This window comes from Cydia strobilella, chromosome 2, assembly GCF_947568885.1.
Source record: "Cydia strobilella chromosome 2, ilCydStro3.1, whole genome shotgun sequence".
Classification (NCBI taxonomy): Eukaryota; Metazoa; Arthropoda; class Insecta; order Lepidoptera; family Tortricidae; genus Cydia; species Cydia strobilella.
Genome location: NC_086042.1, coordinates 30656255 through 30675721, shown reverse-complemented (window position 1 = coordinate 30675721; position 19467 = coordinate 30656255). Strand labels below are relative to the sequence as shown.

The following is a 19467-nucleotide window of genomic DNA, read 5'->3' as shown; positions in this document are numbered from 1 at the left end:
ACCAGCCCTGCACCCCTCTACCAGCCCTGCACCCCTCTACCAGCCCTGCACCCCTCTACCAGCCCTGCACCCCAACCTAACCTAACCTAACCTAACCTAACCTAACCTAACCTAACCTAACCCAGAACCTCCGCATCGGTCGAGCTGAGTGGTCGCGTCCACTGACAGCTCCCGAGAAGTTGCGCCTTTTTGCGCCGGCGCTCCGTTGCGCTCCTAAGTGCGCCTTTGCGCTCCGCTGCGCCGTTTTGCGCCGGTGCGCCGTTGCGCTCCCAAGTGCGCCGTTGCGCTCCTACGTGCGCCGTTGCGCTCCCAAGTGCGCCGTTGCGCTCCGCTGCGCCTCTTTGCGCCGGTGCGCCTTAGTGCTCCGGTGTGCGCCGTTGCGCTCCAGTGTGCGCCGTTGCGCTCCTAAGTGTGCCGTTGCGCTCCGCTGCGCCTCTTTGCGCCGGTGCGCCTTAGTGCTCCGGTGTGCGCCGTTGCGCTCCGGTGTGCGCCGCTGCGCTCCTAATTGCGCCGTTGCGCTTCGCTGCGCCTCTTTGCGCCGGTGCGCCGTAGTGCTCCGGTGTGCGCCTTTGGGCTCCATTGTGCGCTGTAGCGCTCCTTGGTGCGCCTCTGCGCTCCTCGGCGCCTCTTTGAGCGGCTGCGCCGTGGTGCTCCGGTGTGCGCCGTTGCGCTCCTTGTGCGCCGCTGCGCCCCTTGGTGCCCCGTCGCGCTCCACTGCGCCTCTTTGTGTCGGTGCGCCGTGTGCTCCGGTCTGCGCCGCTTCGCTCCGCTGTGCTCCACTGCGCGCCGTGTGCTCCTTGGTGCGCCGTTGCGCTCCGCTGCGCCATCTAGCGCCGGTGCGCCATTGTGTTCCGGGGTGCGCCGCTGCGCTCCGGTGTGCGCCGTTGCGCCCCTTATTGTGCCGCGGCGCTCCACTGCGCGTTGCGCCGTTGCATCGTTGCGGCCCGCTGCTCAGGAACAAGATCCGGAAGTGGCCCTAACACAGACGACAGCGGCAGAGGAGAAGACCGCCATCGCCGTGGAACGCAGAGGCAGCAGCTTCTCAAGTCTCGGGAATCCAGAAGGAGGCTCCATTTTAGGTTAGTCATAAGTAGCATAGTAGCTTAGCAACGGTTAATATTACTGCACTGTACTTTGCATGCCACACGTAGACTATATTTTAAACTTAGTTCAACTGTAAATTTAATCCGAATTTTATCTTGATTATTGTATTGTATTTTTGATTTCGGATCTTTAAATCGTAAAAACTGACATTGCTTACCCATCACGACATCTCTCTTACAAGCACCAACAAATTACCAAACAAACTAAAATGGCAACAAGAAAACCAAATATTAACAAAGACAAAAAGTGCCTGGCACCGCCCGGGGTAAGCAACGCGCCTGCGGGAAGGTCAAGCGGGGGCGCTACGGGCACGCGGCCCGGAGCTAGGCAGGGGTCCGGGGCGGGGCACCCAGCGGAGCCTGGGCGGAGACAGGCGAGAACTACAAAACCCCAGCAGAAACCGGAAGTGGCAGGACGGAGCGGGGACAGGGGGGTGGAGACTGAGGCAGCTCCACCACAGCCACCACAGCCACAGAGGACTAGCGGGGGGCACACACCCTCGGAGCCCGCCTTGGAGGAGCCCAACCGCGCGGAACTAAATGAGGCTCAAGACCTGGACACACTGTCCGAGGAGGTTGGCACCGAGGAGGTGGAATCTTTCCTGGATTTTGAGGAAATGATCTCGGGAGACTGGGAAGGTGCCGGGGCGGGGGAGATGCATGGAGAGGTGACCCCCCGGGAGGACAAGGAGAAAACCCAGGTCCCGGATCCGTCATTGATAGAGAAGCAACTAAGAGACCGGAAAGCCGTGATACCGGAAATAAAGGCCCAAAAATTACTGGTGGGAGACGAAGGAGTAACATCGGTCCAAGCCTGTGGCTTCTTGACCAGAAGGGTGTCGGTAGCGACGGACATGGCCGCAAGCGCTGACGCGGCAGCGGCCGGAGCGGCCGGAGCCGTCGGACCCCCAGACACCCTCACTAAGCTGGAAAGGGCAGCCGCTTCGTCGCCAGTTGAGTTCAACGACAGTCCGGCCACGCGGCGCCTCTCAATAGGGATGGGAACCATAGGGGATGCACCTAGAGAGGCAACGCTGGCGATGGAGGAGGCTAAGGAGGCCCTGGAAAGTCGAGCGGCGGGGAACTTAAAAAAGGAGGTGAGGCAGCTGGCTGTCGACCGGTTGTATACCCTACAAAGCATAGTCTTTAGGCTATCAGAGTCTAGGCAGAGAGTTGTGGGAGAATTGGAAAGAGAGAAAGCGAGTAGGGCTAGAGAAATAGCCTCCTTACACAAAAAACAAGCAGAGGAACTCAGAAAGCTCACAGAAAAGACCCTATCCCTAAAGGAAGAAATCTCCCAACTAAAGGGAGACTCTGCAGCCACGAGAAAAGTCCTGGAATATGACATAGTTAGACCATTAGGGGAGTTGGCAAAGGAACAAGCGGAAACAAGGAAGGACATCCAAACTGCTGCCAAAAGCACTGCAGCAGGCATGAAAACATCCCAGACTGGAGCCACTGCAGACCTTAGTGGCCTAACCCACGATTTAAGAGAACTAAGGAGGGCAATACTGGACAGCGCGCCGGTTACGGTGGAAAGGCTCACCAGGGAAGTAACTACCCTTAGAGAAACTCTGGAGAGTCGATCCACCGCCTGGCCGGACATCTCAAAAGTAACTACTGGGATGGAAGAACTGAGAAATATATACCAGGGAAGTCTTCTACCCGAAATGAGAAGACAGGCGGAATGCACAGAGACACTGAGGGCGGAAATGGATAGCCGGAACAGAGGAGGAAGTGAGAATGGGCTTCCAAACGCTAACCAGGTACCCAATCCCAATCTCGAGCACGTCCTTCGAAGGGAGGTCCGTGAACCGCTGAAAGAACTGAGGGAGGAGGTGGGCTCCCTCCGTAGTGCAGGACCTTTCGCGGAAATCCGAGAGGAAATCTGCAAACTAAGGGAGATAGTAGAGGAAGCCCATGTTTTGGAGAGGGCCCCCATCCACCGTATAATGGAGCCAGCGGAGATCAGGGAGGAAATGGTCAAAGTCATGAAAGAAGAGCTGGGAACGGTGGGTAAGGACGAGGAACTGAGGAGGGAGATGAGGGAAATGCGACAGGAATTGTTAACTTACACCGAAGTCGCGAAGTCCTCCGCACTGCCTACAGCCAGGACGGACCAAAAACCGCAGACGGAGGAGGAAGATGACGAAAGCAACCCCTGGATGAAGGCAGGGTCGAGGAAGAGGGCCAGAAAGGAAAAGAGAAGGACTACGGGTAAGGACAGTTCACAGAGCCCCCCGCCCAAGCCTAAGTTCCCCCTAACGATAGAATCGAAGGACCCCAAAGATACCAGCACCGCGGTCATAGACCGAGTAAAAGATAATGTAGACGTCTCGGCGCTGGGAATAGGGGTAGAATACTTCAGAGGTATCAAGAAACAGAAGGCGGCCATTGGGTTAGCAAGCGAGGAGGACCGCGAGACGCTGAGGGCAGCCATCACCGAAAAGTGCCCAGACCTCAAGACCGCAACTACCGCACTCAGGAAACCCCTCCTGAGACTAGTAGGAGTAGTTAAGGGTCTCACGGATGCCCAGATACCGGGGGCCATCACGAGACAAAACTCGGCGCTCTTGGGCGGCATGGAAGGGGTAGAAGCGAGAATGCGGGTACTGAGGAGGACCAGATCTAGGAAGCCTGAAGTCTCAAACATCATAATAGAGGCCGAAGCAGACATCTGGTCGTCCCTCAAGGACAGGAAGGTAAGGCTGGGATACCAGGTCGTGCCGGCATACGACCAGTCCCCAGTCATACAATGCTATGCCTGTCTCCGCTTTGGGCACTACGCGCGGGACTGCACCCACCCGCAGGCATGTGGCCACTGTGCGGAACAGCACGACACAAAGGAGTGCCGAAAAAGGGAGGAGGCCCCGAGGTGCGTGAACTGCGAAAGGCAGGGCAGGAACCCGGAGAAACAGGATCACCCGGCTTATAGCGCTGATTGCCCCGAATGGAGGAAATGGGACCGCTTGGCGAGGTCTCAAGTTAGATATTGCTAAGGGCGACATGGCAGGACCCAACACGGCGCAGCAGGCTACACGAAGTAAACCGATAGCAGTGATGCAGGCGAACCTGGGCAGGGGATATGCGGCCACGAAGGAGTGCCTGAGGGAAGCAGAGGCTTCGGGAGTAAGTGTGCTGCTGCTGCAAGAGCCATACGTGGGGTCAAAGGGCTACATGACGACTACACACAGGGTAGTGCAACGGACCCAGGGGGAAGGACCGGTAAAAGCAGCTATAATAATACTGGACCCTAAGATTGACATAATAGTCAACCCTCAACATGTCACAAAAAATATAGCCACAGCGGCGATCAGGTATGGCTCCCTCTCTGTAGCAGTACTGAGCGTATATTTTGAGGGGGACCGCCCGATAAACCCGTACCTTGACCAGTTGAGGGCCATCATTCATGCCTCAGAAGGAACCGGAGTGATAGCCGGTGGCGATGTCAATGCTTCAAGCCACTGGTGGGGATGCGGAACTCAGGACGGCAGAGGAGCAGACATTGTTGACTTGTGCTCGGAGTGCAGCCTGAGCATACTAAACGAAGGGTCAACACCGACCTTCTACACCCATAGAGGAGACAGGGAATACTCTAGCATCGTGGATGTCACGATGTGCTCAGATCGTTGGCTGGACAAGGTAAAAGAGTGGAGAGTGATACTAGAAGACACGGGCCTCTCCGATCACAGACGAATAAGGTTTAATCTGTCTATGGGAGAGGGTAGAACGGAAAGATCTGGAAAAACGACAAGGAAATACGACACGAGCAAAGCAGAATGGCATGAGTTCTCGGAATCTCTGAAGCGGCAATTGGAACAAAGAGACATAACTGTGGCAAGAATAGAAACAGCAGAAACAACTGGAAACCTTGAAACCGTAACAGCGGAAATAGTGGAGGCCATCCAGGACGCCTGCATAAATACGATACCACTGAAGGGCGAGAATACAAAGGCGAAGAGCACGCCGTGGTGGACCGAGGAGCTGGGAAGCATGAAAACCTGGGTAAAGACTCTGAGGAGAAGAGTAGCGAAAGCAAACCCGGCACGAAGGGGGGCTGTTTACGCGGAGTACGCCCAGGCCAGAGAGGAATACAGAAAGATGATCGAAGAGAGCATGACCTCAAGTTGGAAGAACTTCTGCTCCCAACAAAAGAGCGAAGAGCTCTGGAAAACATCGTACAGGGTTATTAAAAAGTGCATGACAGAAGACACCAGCATGGAGTGTCTTCTCAGGTCCCCTGTAAACGGAAGTATCCTCGACGAACATCAGTCAGCGCAGCTGCTCACGAACACTTTCTTCCCACCGGACGACCCCACCGAGGACCGGGAATGGCACAAGGAAATCAGAGAGGAAGCAAACGAAATCCGGAGGGCCGCAAGAACGCCCCCGCAGGGTGTTCAACTAGTGCCATTCACTGGAGATGAGGCGGACCAGGTTCTGAAGGGCATGAACCCCAGCAAGGCGCCGGGAGCTGATGGACTGACGTCGGATATATGCCACAGGGCATTCCGGACCAGCCCCACGATCCTGGCTCTGTTTAACCAGTGCCTTCGGCTTCTATACTTTCCAAAGTGCTGGAAGGAGGCACATATTAGAATCATCCCAAAACCTTCAAAGGAAGACTATGGGGTACCAAAATCCTATCGCCCCATAGGCCTGCTCCCGGTAATGGGAAAAGTCCTTGAAAAAATGATTTTTAAAAGACTGACGTGGGAGCTAGCGCAGGGAACAGGCCTAAATCCCAGACAATACGGCTTCACGGCGCAAAAAAGCACAGAGGACGCGCTGTACGATGTCATAACCTACGCGAAGGAGGGGCTGAATAGTAAAATGTTGACGGCCATAGTCTCCCTGGATATAGAGGGCGCGTTCGACGGAGCTTGGTGGCCAATAATCCTGAGGGAACTAGGTACCCACTGCGGAGACCAGTGGCTGATGGGCATCGTCTCCAGCTACTTGGAAGACAGGAACGTGACCCTCAACTATCTCGGGAAGACGGTCAGGCGGAGAACCGAAAGAGGATGCATCCAAGGCTCGATCGGAGGGCCACTGCTGTGGAACTTGCAGCTGGACCCCCTGCTGCGAGAGGCTGAAGGGGGAAGCGCCCAGCTGCAGGCTTTCGCAGATGATATAGTCATCATGGCGAGGGCAAACACCACTGAGGAACTCAACAGGAAGATCAATGACGCGTTAGAAATGGTTGCAAGATGGGGCATGAAGCATAAGCTCCGGTTCGCCCCACACAAGACACAAGCGATCTTAATAACGCGCAAATTAAAATATGACACGCCAACATTCCAGATGATGTCGACACAAATCGCCCTGGACAATAAACTAAAACTTCTAGGTCTCACAATAGACGAAAACCTGGGGTTCGGACTCCACATAGAGAATGTCTCCACCAAGGCACTGAACCTTTTTAAAGTGGTAAGCAGAATGGCAAAGACTCGATGGGGATTAAACCCGGACATATTGAAAACCATTTATTACACCGTAGTTGAGCCTACAATACTCTACGCTGCTGGGGCCTGGGGAAGTGTAGCAACTAGGGTCCACGCCAGGAAAAAACTAGACAGGATAACCAGAGCTTTCGGTATAAAAATAGCCAAAGCCCACCGCACAGTATCCACTGTCTCAGCGGCAATCCTGTCACAAATAATACCACTGGACCTTAGGCTGCAGGAGCAAAAGGAGCTCTATGAGGTAAAGAGAGGCAAAACCCTCCCGGAGTTGCCGGAAGGGAAACTGCAGCCTAGGGCCCACCCGTCGATACTCCCGCATCCGGCAGATAGGAAACGACTCACCTTTAGCCTCACAAAAACCGAGGAGGACTTGACGGAGGGGCCCTCCCAGGGGGACACCTGGAGGGTATACACGGATGGCAGCAAAATCCAAGGAAAGGTAGGCGGCGCGATAACATGGTGGTCGGGAGGGGAGGAGCGGGACAGTACGAGCTTCAGGCTAGCGGATCACTGTTCGGTGTACCAAGCCGAAATGATGGCACTCTACCAAGCCACGAGCATGGTGAAGGACAAGGAACACCGGACAGTGATCTACTGTGACTCTAGGTCCTCACTTCAGGCAGTTGCCGACCCAAACTCCCTTAACCCGATAGCAGTAAAAATCAGGGAAAACCTGGAGGAGGCCCTAACATGGGGAAATCCGATAGAGCTATCTTGGATAAAGGCGCACGTGGGCCTGGAAGGAAATGAGAGGGCGGACCAGCTAGCCAAGGCGGCGGCCCTAGACCCGGAAAAGACCCCGCTGTATAACAAATTCCCTCTCTCGTTCGCAAAAAGAATAATAAGAGCCAGGACCCTGAGAAGGTGGCAAAGTAGATATGAGGAGACGGAAAGAGCCTCAGGCACGAAGCTGTTCTTCCGGGATGTGCGGGGCGCTAAAAGGATTATGGAGAGACTGGGTAACAGGAACACCATCGCACAACTACTAACAGGGCACGGGGGCTTCAAACAATACCTCCACAGGTTCAAGCTGAGTAACGACCCCCATTGCTCCTGCGACGGACAAACCGTGGAGACAGTTACACACATCCTCACGGAATGCCCAAGGTATGGCCCCGAGCGGTACGCCTGTGAGTGCGCAATAGATATGAGTGTTACGGAGGGCAACTTCGTGAGGATGCTGGAGGACGACGGAATAAGGAAACACTTCGTGGACTTCGCGGAGGGCGTCATAAGGAGAGCGGCGAGACAGAACGGAGCCACGGCAGTATAGGAGACGTGGCACCCCAAGGCGGACTAGGGGGCCCGCTCAACCCATGGCTGCATCCGTGCCGGTGTCGGGTCAGAGGAAAGCGAAATGTCTCGCTCACCACTGGCCAGACATTGGCACGGAAAGGGCGGCCATGGGGGGAGTGGGCAATCAGGAAGGCTACTTGGGGTACACCACCAAGAAACATGCTCCCAAAATGGCACCACATCTCAACGCTCCGACGGTGGAGCGATAAGGAAATGCTCCCAAAATGGCGCCCCAAAAAAAAAAAAAAAAAAAAAAAAAAAAAAAAAAAAAAAAAAAAAAAAAAAAAAAAAAAAAAAAAAAAAAAAAAGTGCTCCGACGGCGGAGCAAAACCATAACAAAGGATAATGCTCCCAAAATGGCGCCCCATAAAAGCGCTCCTCTGCGCTCCGCCATGCTCCAGGACGCTCCTCTGCGCTCCGCCGTGCTCCGGGGCGCTCCGCCCTGCTGTTTGGTTGTGCTCCGCTCCGTTCCGTTGTGCTCCGTTTTGCTCCCGAGTGCGCCAAATTGCTCCGGGGAGCTATTTCCTGCTCCTCATTGCTCGTCCCGGGCGGGTGGCGTGTTAAGGCAATTGTATTGAATTGAAAGAGCTAATTGGACATTGATTGTGTTGGATGCGTGTTTTTGTATGGATTGTAATAATATTGGGTACGTGTGATGAAATGGACATTAATTGTAGATTCTGACATTTTGAGCACCGGTGTTTGCAAAGACGCTCCGGGGCGCTCCACGGGGCTCCCCTGCGCTATTAATTAACTAATTGTATTGTATTAATTGTATTAAATTGTAATTGTATTAGATGCGTATTTTTGTATAGATTGTAGTAGTGACATAACGTACGTACGTATAATAAGTTGACATTGACTGTGGATTTTGATATTAATTGCACACGATTTTGACAGTTTGACATTAATTGTAACTTTATTAATAATTACGTGTAATTAATTAATAGTAATTGTAAAATTGTAAATGTAATTGAAAAATGATTTTGACCTTAACTGAATTTAATTAATATTATTTATTATTATTTTTAATTTAATTTATAGTAACATTTTTGTAATTGACAAGTGTAGAAAGTGTAGACTGTAAGTAGGCTAAGTATGTAAAGAAAAGAAAGAAAAGAGGAAAAATATATAAAAAAGAAACAACTATTGAAAAATAAATATCAATAATAATACAGAGGAGGGAGGTGGGCAAAAAAAAAAAAAAAAAAAAAAAAAAAAAAAAAAAAAAAAAAAAAAAAAAAAAAAAAAAAAAAAAAAAAAAAAAAAAAAAAAAAAAAAAACCTAACCTAACCTAACCTAACCTAACCTAACCTAACCTAACCTAACCTAACCTAACCTAACCAGTCACGTGCCACCCTGCGTCGTAGCAACATCTTTTCCGCCTTGCTCCGCAGTTAAAAATTCGTGGACGTGGCAATTCTTACCCGATCGGGACAAAATAAACGTCAGTGTGTGCGGAACAGTGCGACCGATCTATTGGATTACAGTGAGTGTACGGCAGTGCTCAGTGAAAACCGCAAAGTGCAATAAACCACGTTTTTAGAGGTTAAACACCTTCAAACAGCCGTCTACAGCCTCACAGGACATCGGTATCGCTACTTGCGATACATCGCCGGAAGCGTCTCAACGAGCCCCACAACTTGACACCCCGCACGCCTCCGGGCGACGCACCGTTGGAGCACAAAAGCCAAAAAAACAAAAACCACGTGGCGGCGTGGTCGAAGATCCAGCGTCGTGCGGCTAATTTGGAGGACGCCATCAGAAGGAGTACACTTCGCCGACAAATACGGTATTTAGATCATAATTTTTGGACACTTAGTTTCTGAGATATAGACTTTTCAAAATCCAAAATTCAAAGTGAAAAAACAAAAAACTTTCAGTCAGACCATATACTTTTCTTGGTGAAATCTGTTGCGCGCTAGTATAAAGAAGAGGACCACAGCATCTGGACAAATTTCCGACAGTTTTCCACCCGGAAAAACGAACTTTTTCAAAATTTTCTAAAATTGTAAATTTCAAAATAAATTTCTATAGAACTGTATTATTATATTATTGTGTATTGTAGGCATTGGTGTGCCCTTAATTTTGACGTTTTTTGTGTATTTTTATGTCAAGCGGTTCCAAAGTTATAGAATTTTAACCTATTTTTGGTCATATATTCAAAATTAATAATAAATAACTAAATTTCACATTAAAATCAGCTTTAGAACAGTCATATTACCCAGGGATACCGAAAACGCGAACCTTGTCCCACTTAAATTGAGCAGAAACCGAAAAACCGCCATTTTGTTTTTTACGGTATCAAAATTAAATTGTAAATTACTCGGTAACCGCTTGACATAGAAAAGTCGGATTTTCGCCTTAGACAGTGTATTTTGAGCAGGAACCGAACTTTACCGGTTTCAGGCGAAAATCTCGACAAGTAACTTTAAGGCTTGAGACCACTCTCAAACGATAGAGGAGGAAAAGCCAATTGCAGGAAAGGAAGCCCTAAGTTTCTCCGGCAACCCACTCCCGAGATATCGACCCTCAAACATTGAGTTTGACAGTTCGGCGGCCATCTTGCCTTTTTTCAAACTATAATATCTCGACGACTGGGTGGCCTGGAGACTCGCGGTTTGTTCCCTGCAGGAAGGCATAGGATTGACTAGCACATCCGGCACTTTTCGGGAATTTTCAGGAAAATTTACAACTGAAAATTCCTGAAAATTTTCGAGAGTTGAAAGTGGTCCCAATCGATTGCGTAGGTTAAGTTTAGGTAAGCCGTCGAAAACCCGGGCTTTCTGCGACGCCGGGAACCGGAGATATCAGCGACCAAAGTTCAACTTTGACAGCTCCCGCCGCCATTTTGGAAAATTTCAAACAGCGATATCTCCCGAACGAAGGGTCGCAGAGGATCGTGGTTTTCAGTGCGGATATTAGTGGGGTCGACAGCAGGTGAGGGAGAGGTTTTCAGGACCCTCCAGCTATTTCCAGGAAACTGAAAACTGAAAATTTTTCCCTCCCTGAAAGTGATTCCACTGGATAGAGCTCCTCGAGCCGAGAAAAACGAGCCCAGGCACGGATCTCTAGGACCGGCGGAAGCGGAGATACAAACAGATACCGAATCTGGAAACCGGTTTTAGTACCGAAACCAGAAACTTTGTACTGCTGTAGCTCCGAAACCAGTGGTAATAGTAGAGCCGTGTTTGGTATCGTTAAAAAGGGCTGAAGGAGGGCTATCTCGTGAGCCCCACAAATCGACTCTACATAGAGTCGAAATTTCTTCTGAGTTGGAAATTACAAATAAGTATACAGAAGGAGACAGAGACCCCCTCTAACCCAATTTGGGGAGATAAGAGTACGATAGAGTCTGCGACTCTACATAAAAGAAATTTTTTTTTTGTAAAGTTATAGTATATAAGCTTTTTCTTCACCTCTTCTTTACCCCTTTCTAGTGTAAGCAATTGATAACCGTACTGGTACGGGATAAAATAACTGCTAGGACTATTATTATATTGTGTGTCTTTCCCTCCCTCCCTTCTTAAAGGACTTCGTGTCTTCTTCATCACGACAAGATGATGTCCGGCTTCAGAACACCCGCCAAGAACCCAGCCCCCAAAGCCTCCCCCCCAAAGCCGGAGAAATCCGGACCTTTACCATCAGTGAGGCGGAGCATTGGGGACTGGGAGCTTGGTAAGACGTTTCGGCTATCGCCAGAAAACACAAACCAGACGACCTCGATGACTTTGACGGACCCGAAGGCTCCAAGAGCCACGGGGGCCACAACAGCCTCGACAGCCCCGACAGTCTCGACAGCTCCGACGGTCCTGACGGCACCGACCGTCTTGACAGCCCCAACGGTCCCAACAGTCTCGACAGCGACACAAAAACCCCGGACAAAAGCTCAGGACGCGAAATCATCTAAGCCGCTGTTGTCACCAGCTAGAGACGACAAAAAGAAAAATTACACAAGTCGTGTTGAGGAAGCAAAAGCCAACAACAACAGGGCAAAGATGCGCCTCGCCGAATCGGGCAACATAAAAACCATCATAAAGGTAGAGGTGACACAGGCTATTGAGCGATTATATACCTTGGTGAAGGAAGCGGAAGCAGAGTTGGAAAGGGAGAGAGGAAAAGGAGAAAAGTCCGAAAAGAGCAGCGCGCTCCCCAGCGTGTCGGAGACAAGCCCAAGAGCTGATAGAGAGGAGCAAATGGTGGACAGGATGGAAAACCTGCTGAAGGAAAATGAAAGAAAGCAAGGTGAGTACGTAGAAAAATTGGAGGAACAGACTAAAATTATCCGAGACAACGCTCTAAAGATAGACGAGCTAAAGGCCGAGCTGAGGGCTGGCTTTGAGTCCCAAAAAACAGTGATAGAGGGGATGACCATAGCGGCAACAACATATGCCAGTGTGGCAGCGGGGAAACCTACGGAAGCTCCAAATGCCAGACCAACGGCAAGGAGCACCCTGCACTCCGTCGTGGTCACCTCCAAAAACGAAACCGAAACAGGTGAGGAAGTCCTGAACAAAATAAGGAAAGCAACTGATGCCAAGGAGGGATGGATTAGGGTGGAAAGGGTAAGGAAGGCAAAGGATAGAAAGGTACTCATGGGATTCGGAACTAAAGGGGAGAGGGATAAATTCCGAGAGAGGATGGAGAGCCAGGGAGTCGACCTCACCGTAGAGGAAGTGAAGAACAAGGACCCGCTTTTGGTCCTTAGGAGCGTCCTCTCGGTCAATACGGATGAGGACGTTCTAAAAGCTCTTAGGAACCAGAATCGGGATGTTTTCCATGACCTCGGCGAAGAGGAAGACCGAGTGGCAATCAAATACCGGAAAAGGGCCAGAAACCCTCACACGGGACATATAGTGATCAGCGTCTCACCCATCATCTATCAGAGAGCATTAAAAAGGGGAAATGTCCACATAGATCTCCAAAGAATTAAAGTGGAGGACCAGTCCCCGCTGGTGCAGTGCACTCGCTGCTTGGGATTTGGTCACGGCAAACGCTTTTGCACAGAACTAGCCGATCTATGTGGCCATTGTGGAGGACCCCACCTAAAAACTGAGTGTGAAGAGTGGTACGCTAAAGTACCGCCCCGATGCCACAACTGCACAAAGGCGAACTTGGGAAACGCAGAGCACAACGCATTCGACCTTGTATGCCCTCTACGACAGAAATGGGACAACATAGTTCGGTCAACGGTGGCCTACCATTGCTGAGGGCTCCATAAAGGCACAAACGCCCTACCGGGTAGCGCAGGCAAACCTCCAGAGGAAGAAACTAGCCACGAATGAGTTACTTGTAGAAGCGGAAAGGCGAAAAATCGCCCTTGCGCTTTTGCAGGAACCCTATGTGGGGGCTGGCAAAGAAATGAGGAACCACAGAGGAGTGAGAATCTACCAGAGCGACGGTGCTGAAGAGGGTGTTGTAAAGGCGGCAATAGCCGTATTCGATGATGATCTTAATGTTGAACAACACCCAAAACTCACCACAAATAACATCGTGGTGGTGGGGATTAGCACCGTTGCTTGGAGGATTACACTCGTGTCCATTTATTTCGAGCCAGATCAGCCCATTGAACCCTACCTGGAACACCTATCCAAAATAAGAAAAGAAATAGACTCGAATATGTGGATCATAGGAGGTGACGCCAACGCCAAAAGTGTATGGTGGGGTAGCCCACAGACGGATTATAGGGGTGAAGACCTGATGGGAACCCTCAACGAGCTCAACCTTAACGTGCTCAATACTGGAAACATCCCGACCTTCGATACCGTGAGGGGAGACAGGCGCTTCAGCAGCTTCGTTGACATAACAGCTTGCTCAACAGAGATGCTGGACCTGGTTGACGACTGGAAGATCGACGAGGGTCTCACGAGTTCGGACCACAATGGGATTCTCTTTAAAATTCAGCTCAAAAAATCAGCAGGTATCAAAATACAAAGAACCACAAGGTTATACAACACCAAAAAAGCAAATTGGGCCGATTTTCATGAGAAACTCGGACAATTATTGCAAGAAAACCAATTAATTAAATCATATATAGAAACAATAGATACAAAAGAAAAAATTGAAGAAACAGTAAATAAATTAACACAAATAATAATAGAAACATGTAAAACAACCATACCACAAAAGAAAAATAAAGAGAACTCCAAACTACCATGGTGGTCGCCAGAACTCGAAGAGATGAAACGATCAGTCACCACCAGGAAGCGCAGAATCCGCTGTGCAGCCCCAGTAAGACGAGATAGGGTCGTGAAAGAGTACCTTGAAGCAAAGGAACACTATGAAAGTCAAGCAGCAAAAGCTCAAGTTGAGAGTTGGAAAGACTTTTGCAAGAAGCAGGATAAGGAAGGGCTCTGGGAAGGTATATATAGGGTTATAGGCAGAGTCACAAAGAGAGTGGAGGACGTACCTCTGGAGAAGAATGGCGAAACCCTGAGTGCAAAAGAGTCGGTGAAGTTGCTGGCGGAGACCTTTTATCCAGAGGACTCTGCTAGTAGCGATGACGACCACCACAGACAAATCCGCATGAAGGCAGCCGCAGTGAATGATGGCGAGCAAAATGGAACTTGCGAGCTACCCTTCACGATGACTGAACTAATGTGGTCGTGCGAGTCGTTTAACCCAAAAAAGGCACCAGGCGCTGAGGGTTTCACGGCTGATATATGTTCCCACACCATTCGAGGAAACCCAGAGATGGTCCTTACTCTACTAAATAAATGTCTCGAGTATCACTATTTCCCTAAGAGCTGGAAAGAGGCAACGGTGGTTGTCCTCAGGAAACCGGGAAAGGACAACTATACTAGCCCAAAATCGTATAGACCGATAGGATTGCTGCCAATCTTCGGAAAGATCTTAGAGAAGATGCTGGTTGCCAGGCTAAAGTCCCACCTATTACCGAGGACCAGTACCTGTCAATATGGATTCATGCCGCAGCGCAGTACGGAGGACTCCCTATATACCCTTATGCAGAGAATCAAGAAAAAACTAGGCGAAAAGAAGATCGTCACACTGATCTCGCTGGATATAGAGGGGGCCTTCGATAGCGCATGGTGGCCCGCCATCAGGGTCCGACTGGCCGAGGAAAACTGCCCCGTTGGTCTGAGACAAATGATGGACAGTTACCTAAAGGACAGAAGCGTCACGGTGCGGTATGCGGGTGAACAGCATGGTGTGGCAACTAGTAAAGGCTGCGTGCAAGGGTCGATAGCAGGACCCATCCTCTGGAATCTGCTGCTGGACCCACTGCTCAAAAGCCTCCAAAGCAGGGGCGACTACTGCCAGGCGTTCGCGGACGATGTAGCACTTGTAGTCGATGGAGACACCGCAATGGAAATCGAGGCCAAGGCCAACTCAGCTCTCGAACATGCTCGTGAATGGGGAGTCAGAAACAAATTGAAATTCGCGCCGCACAAGACCAATGCAATGCTCATTACACGGAAATTGAAGTACGACACCCCACGCCTGTGCATGGGCGGGACAAACATAGAGATGGTCAAGGAAATAAAAATGCTAGGTGTTACCATCGATGACAAGCTCACTTTCAACGCACATGTCTCGAACGTCTGCAAAAAGGCAGTGGGAATCCACAAGCAGCTCTCCAGAGCGGCAAAGGCAAGCTGGGGACTTCACCCCGAGGTTATTAGGACCATATACGTAGCGACTGTGGAACCAATAATCCTGTACGCCGCAAGCGTATGGGCCCCGGCCGCAACAAAAATAAGCGTTCAGAAGCAGCTGGCAGCGGTGCAACGAGGGATAGCGCAAAAGCTGTGCAAAGCGTACCGCACTGTCTCCCTTAACTCTGCGCTCATCCTGACAGGGGTGCTCCCTCTTGACCTCCGAGTCCGCGAGGCGGCCTCGTTATACGAGGCCAAAAGAGGCGTACCCCAGCCAGGGTTGGGTGACTGGGAGGTGGAGAGGATGGCGCCAGCAGAAGAAATGCCTCATCCCGCGGAACGCGAAGAACTGAAACTGACATGCCTGACAGACCAAAACGACGTTAACAATTACAGTAATTACGAAGTGCGAATTTACACTGACGGTAGTAAGATCGGGGGCGGAGTCGGAGCCTCACTGTCTATATGGCGGGGTGAAACCGAGATAAAAGCCCGACAACTGACTTTACCTAAGTTCTGCACTGTCTACCAGGCGGAACTTCTGGCTATTTGCGTGGCCGCAAGAGAAGTTAAGAACAACAAAGCAAACACGTTTGGAGTCTACAGCGACTCCATGGCAGCCCTCCAAACCATCCAGAACTATAGTTGCCTCCACCCCTTAGCAGTCGAAGCGAGAGATAATATAAGAGCAATATCCCACCAAGGCAAAACTATCGCTTTGCATTGGATAAAAGCACATGCGGGGTTGGAAGGTAATGAAAGGGCGGATGAACTCGCCAAGAGAGCAGCTGCAGACTCCAAACGTAAGCGTGATTATGACCAGTGCCCGGTTTCATTCGTCAAGCGAAACATTCGTATGGCGACGCTTGACGAATGGAATCGGAGATACACGACAGGCGAGACAGCCTCAACAACAAAGTTGTTCTTCCCGGATGCGGTGGCGGCGTACAGGACGGTGCGCAAAATCGAATTCACGAATCCAATGACACAGCTAATGACAGGGCATGGTGGATTCTCCGAGTACTTACACAGATTTAAGTGCAAGGAGAACCCATCATGCATATGTGAACCCGGCAAACCGGAGAGCATTCCGCATTTAATAGCGGAGTGCCCTCAGTTTAGCACACAAAGGCACGATATAGAAAATAAGATTGAGGAAGGGATTGAGATAGAAAATATCAGTAAAATAATGCAAAACAAGACTATTAGAGATACGTTCTTAGAATATTGTGGAAAAATTGTAAGAATAGTAATAAATAGAAATAAGTAGATATAGGATAAACAGTGTATATTATAATAATAAACATGATGTTTATCTGGAGTAAACAAGTATAGCTCTAATGTAAAAGACAATGCAATATGTATAATAAACAAAAAACCACCTATGTAAAATCTACTCCCGACCCATAGTAATAAGGTTAATAAGCATAAAATAATAGAATAAGGAAACAAAAATGTGAATAGCGTAGAGTAAACAGAAAAAACTTACAAAGAGAGAAATGTAAAACCCGAACCACCTTGAATGGACAACAACTTGTATTCTTGATTATTTACAACCCCCAATGGAAAGACCACCAAGTACAACCCCTAAAACAATAAAGGAAGAAATAAATATATAGTATAGAACAGGCAAACGTAGCTGGGAGTCCCACCCAGAAAAAGCAATGCAAGACGATGAATGAAAGAAAGATAGTATGAAGCATGAAAGTGCGAGAAGAATAAAAGCGAGAACTGGAATGAAAGATACACGCTAACATAGGCTCCGATCATGTTGGAGGATACAGAGAAAAAAAAAAAAAAAAAAAAAAAAAAAAAAAAAAAAAAAAAAAACCTAACCTAACCTAACCTAACCTAACCTAACCAACCAGAGAAGTGGTGAAGCACAGGGAAAAAACGTTTGGGGTCTACAGCGACTCTATGGCGGCACTCCAGACCATCCAGAATCACGGATGCCTCCATCCCCTAGCAGTGGAAGCAAGAGAAAATATGAAAACAATATCTCTCCAAGGAAAAATATTGATTTTGCATTGGATTAAAGCACACGCGGGGTTGGAAGGGAACGAGAGAGCGGATGAGCTTGCAAAAGGAGCAGCTGCAGACTCAAAACGAAAACCAGACTACGATCAATGTCCGATCGCATACGTAAAGCGACGCCTGCGTATGGCAACGCTTGACGAATGGAACCACAGATATAAGTCAGGCGAAACCGCATCTACAACTAAGCTGTTTTTCCCGGACATAGTGGCGGCATACAATGTAATTCGCAAAATGGAACCAACAAATGTTACGACGCAGCTTATGACAGGGCACGGAGGATTCTCTGAATACCTAAACCGCTTTAGGTGCAAGGAGAGTCCCTCGTGCATCTGCGACCCGGCAAAACACGAATCAGTTGAACACATACTACTGGAATGTCCGATACATGCAAAAGAACGATTTGATTTCGAACAAAGAACAGCGACCAACCTAACATCCGAGGTAATAAGGGAACTAATTTCAGGAGAAAATAAAGAGGAGTTTGTAAAATACTGTATAAAAATTGTAAAAATAGTAATCAATAGAAACAAAACTAGATAAGAAAGTTATGTTTGATTAATATAATAAGTATATTAAAATAAACATAAAATAATAGAATAAGGAAACAAAAAAATGTAAATAGCGTAGAGTAAAAATTACAGAGAGAAATGTAAAACCCGAACCACCTTGAATGGACACAACTGTATTCTTGATTATTTACAACCCCCAATGAAAGGACCACCAAGTACAATCCCTGAAACAATTAAAGGAAGAAATAAATATATAGTATAGAATAGGCAAACGTAGCTGGGAGTCCCACCCAGAAAAAGCAATGCAAGACGATGAATGAAAGAAAGATAGTATGAAGCATGAAAGTGCGAGAAGAATAAAAGTGAGAACTGGAATGAAAGATACACTGCTCACATAGGCTCCGATCATGTTGGAGGATACAGAGAAAAAAAAAAAAAAAAAAAAAAAAAAAAAAAAAAAAAAAAAAAAAAAAAAAAAAAAAAACCTAACCTAACCTAACCTAACCTAACCTAACCTAACCTAACCTAACCTAACCTAACCTAACCTAACCTAACCTAACCTTTTTTTTTTTTTTTTTTTTTTTTTAAGAGGGGAAAATGCTTTACGCATACCACCCGGCGCGGGGACGGGCCGGGATGGTTATGTGGGACTCCCTGTTGTGGGCTAATGAGGCCCCAGGTGTACCCACTAAAAACCCCTCTATTGGCCGCCTCGAGGCTATAAGGCGGGGCACGGGGAACGACCGAGATCACGCTTCCGAAACCCCGCCAGCCGCTGTCCGAACTGCGGACTCATCCTCGGAGGAAGTACTCCTCTTCAGCTTGGAGTACGCCCTTATTTGGCGTACTAACCATCCCCGGGACCCTCGTGTAGGCGGCAGACGTCCCCGAGCCTGCCGCCCACGGGTACCGTTAAGGGGGAAGTCGACGGACGCACGCCAAACGCCTCCGTCCTACGCGCTTGCGGCGCATCGGATGGGAGGCCGGGTCTTCTTCCCTTTCTCTTTCCGCGGTCTCTTTTCTTGCCATTACGGCTTCGCAGAAAGAGACCACCGCTTTCCATGATCTGTCGCTGTCTGCCATAGTTTTCACCACGGCAGGCAGGGAGAGATCGCGCCCCACTACTGCCACGAGTGTGGCCCGCTGTTCTGTCCAAGCTGGGCATAAACCTAACCTAACCTTTTTTTTTTTTTTTTTTTTTAGAGGGGAAAATGCTTTACGCATACCACCCGGCGCGGGGACGGGCCGGGATGGTTATGTGGGACTCCCTGTTGTGGGCTAATGAGGCCCCAGGTGTACCCACTAAAAACCCCTCTATTGGCCGCCTCGAGGCTATAAGGCGGGGCACGGGGAACGACCGAGATCACGCTTCCGAAACCCCGCCAGCCGCTGTCCGAACTGCGGACTCATCCTCGGAGGAAGTACTCCTCTTCAGCTTGGA

General features: G+C 49.4%; 1 protein-coding gene across 1 annotated transcript; it reads right to left on the bottom strand.

The window, feature by feature from the left end:
- Window positions 1-289: 289 nt before the first annotated feature.
- On the bottom strand, window positions 290-1074 carry LOC134755327 (uncharacterized). Its single transcript, XM_063691793.1, has 2 exons — window positions 1018-1074; window positions 290-976 (listed from the first exon to the last, which is right to left on the bottom strand). Exons 1-2 carry the CDS (start codon window positions 1072-1074, stop codon window positions 290-292), a joined length of 744 nt encoding a protein of 247 aa, XP_063547863.1.
- Between the last annotated feature and the right edge of the window lie 18393 nt (window positions 1075-19467).

Bases quoted from the DNA above. Each gene is read 5' to 3' on its own strand.
- LOC134755327 (XM_063691793.1), bottom strand. From the start codon at position 1,074: ATGGAGCCTCCTTCTGGATTCCCGAGACTTGAGAAGCTGCTGCCTCTG. The intron at 977-1,017 runs GCGATGGCGGTC...CGTCTGTGTTAG, and splicing joins TGCTGCCTCTGCGTTCCACG to GGCCACTTCCGGATCTTGTT.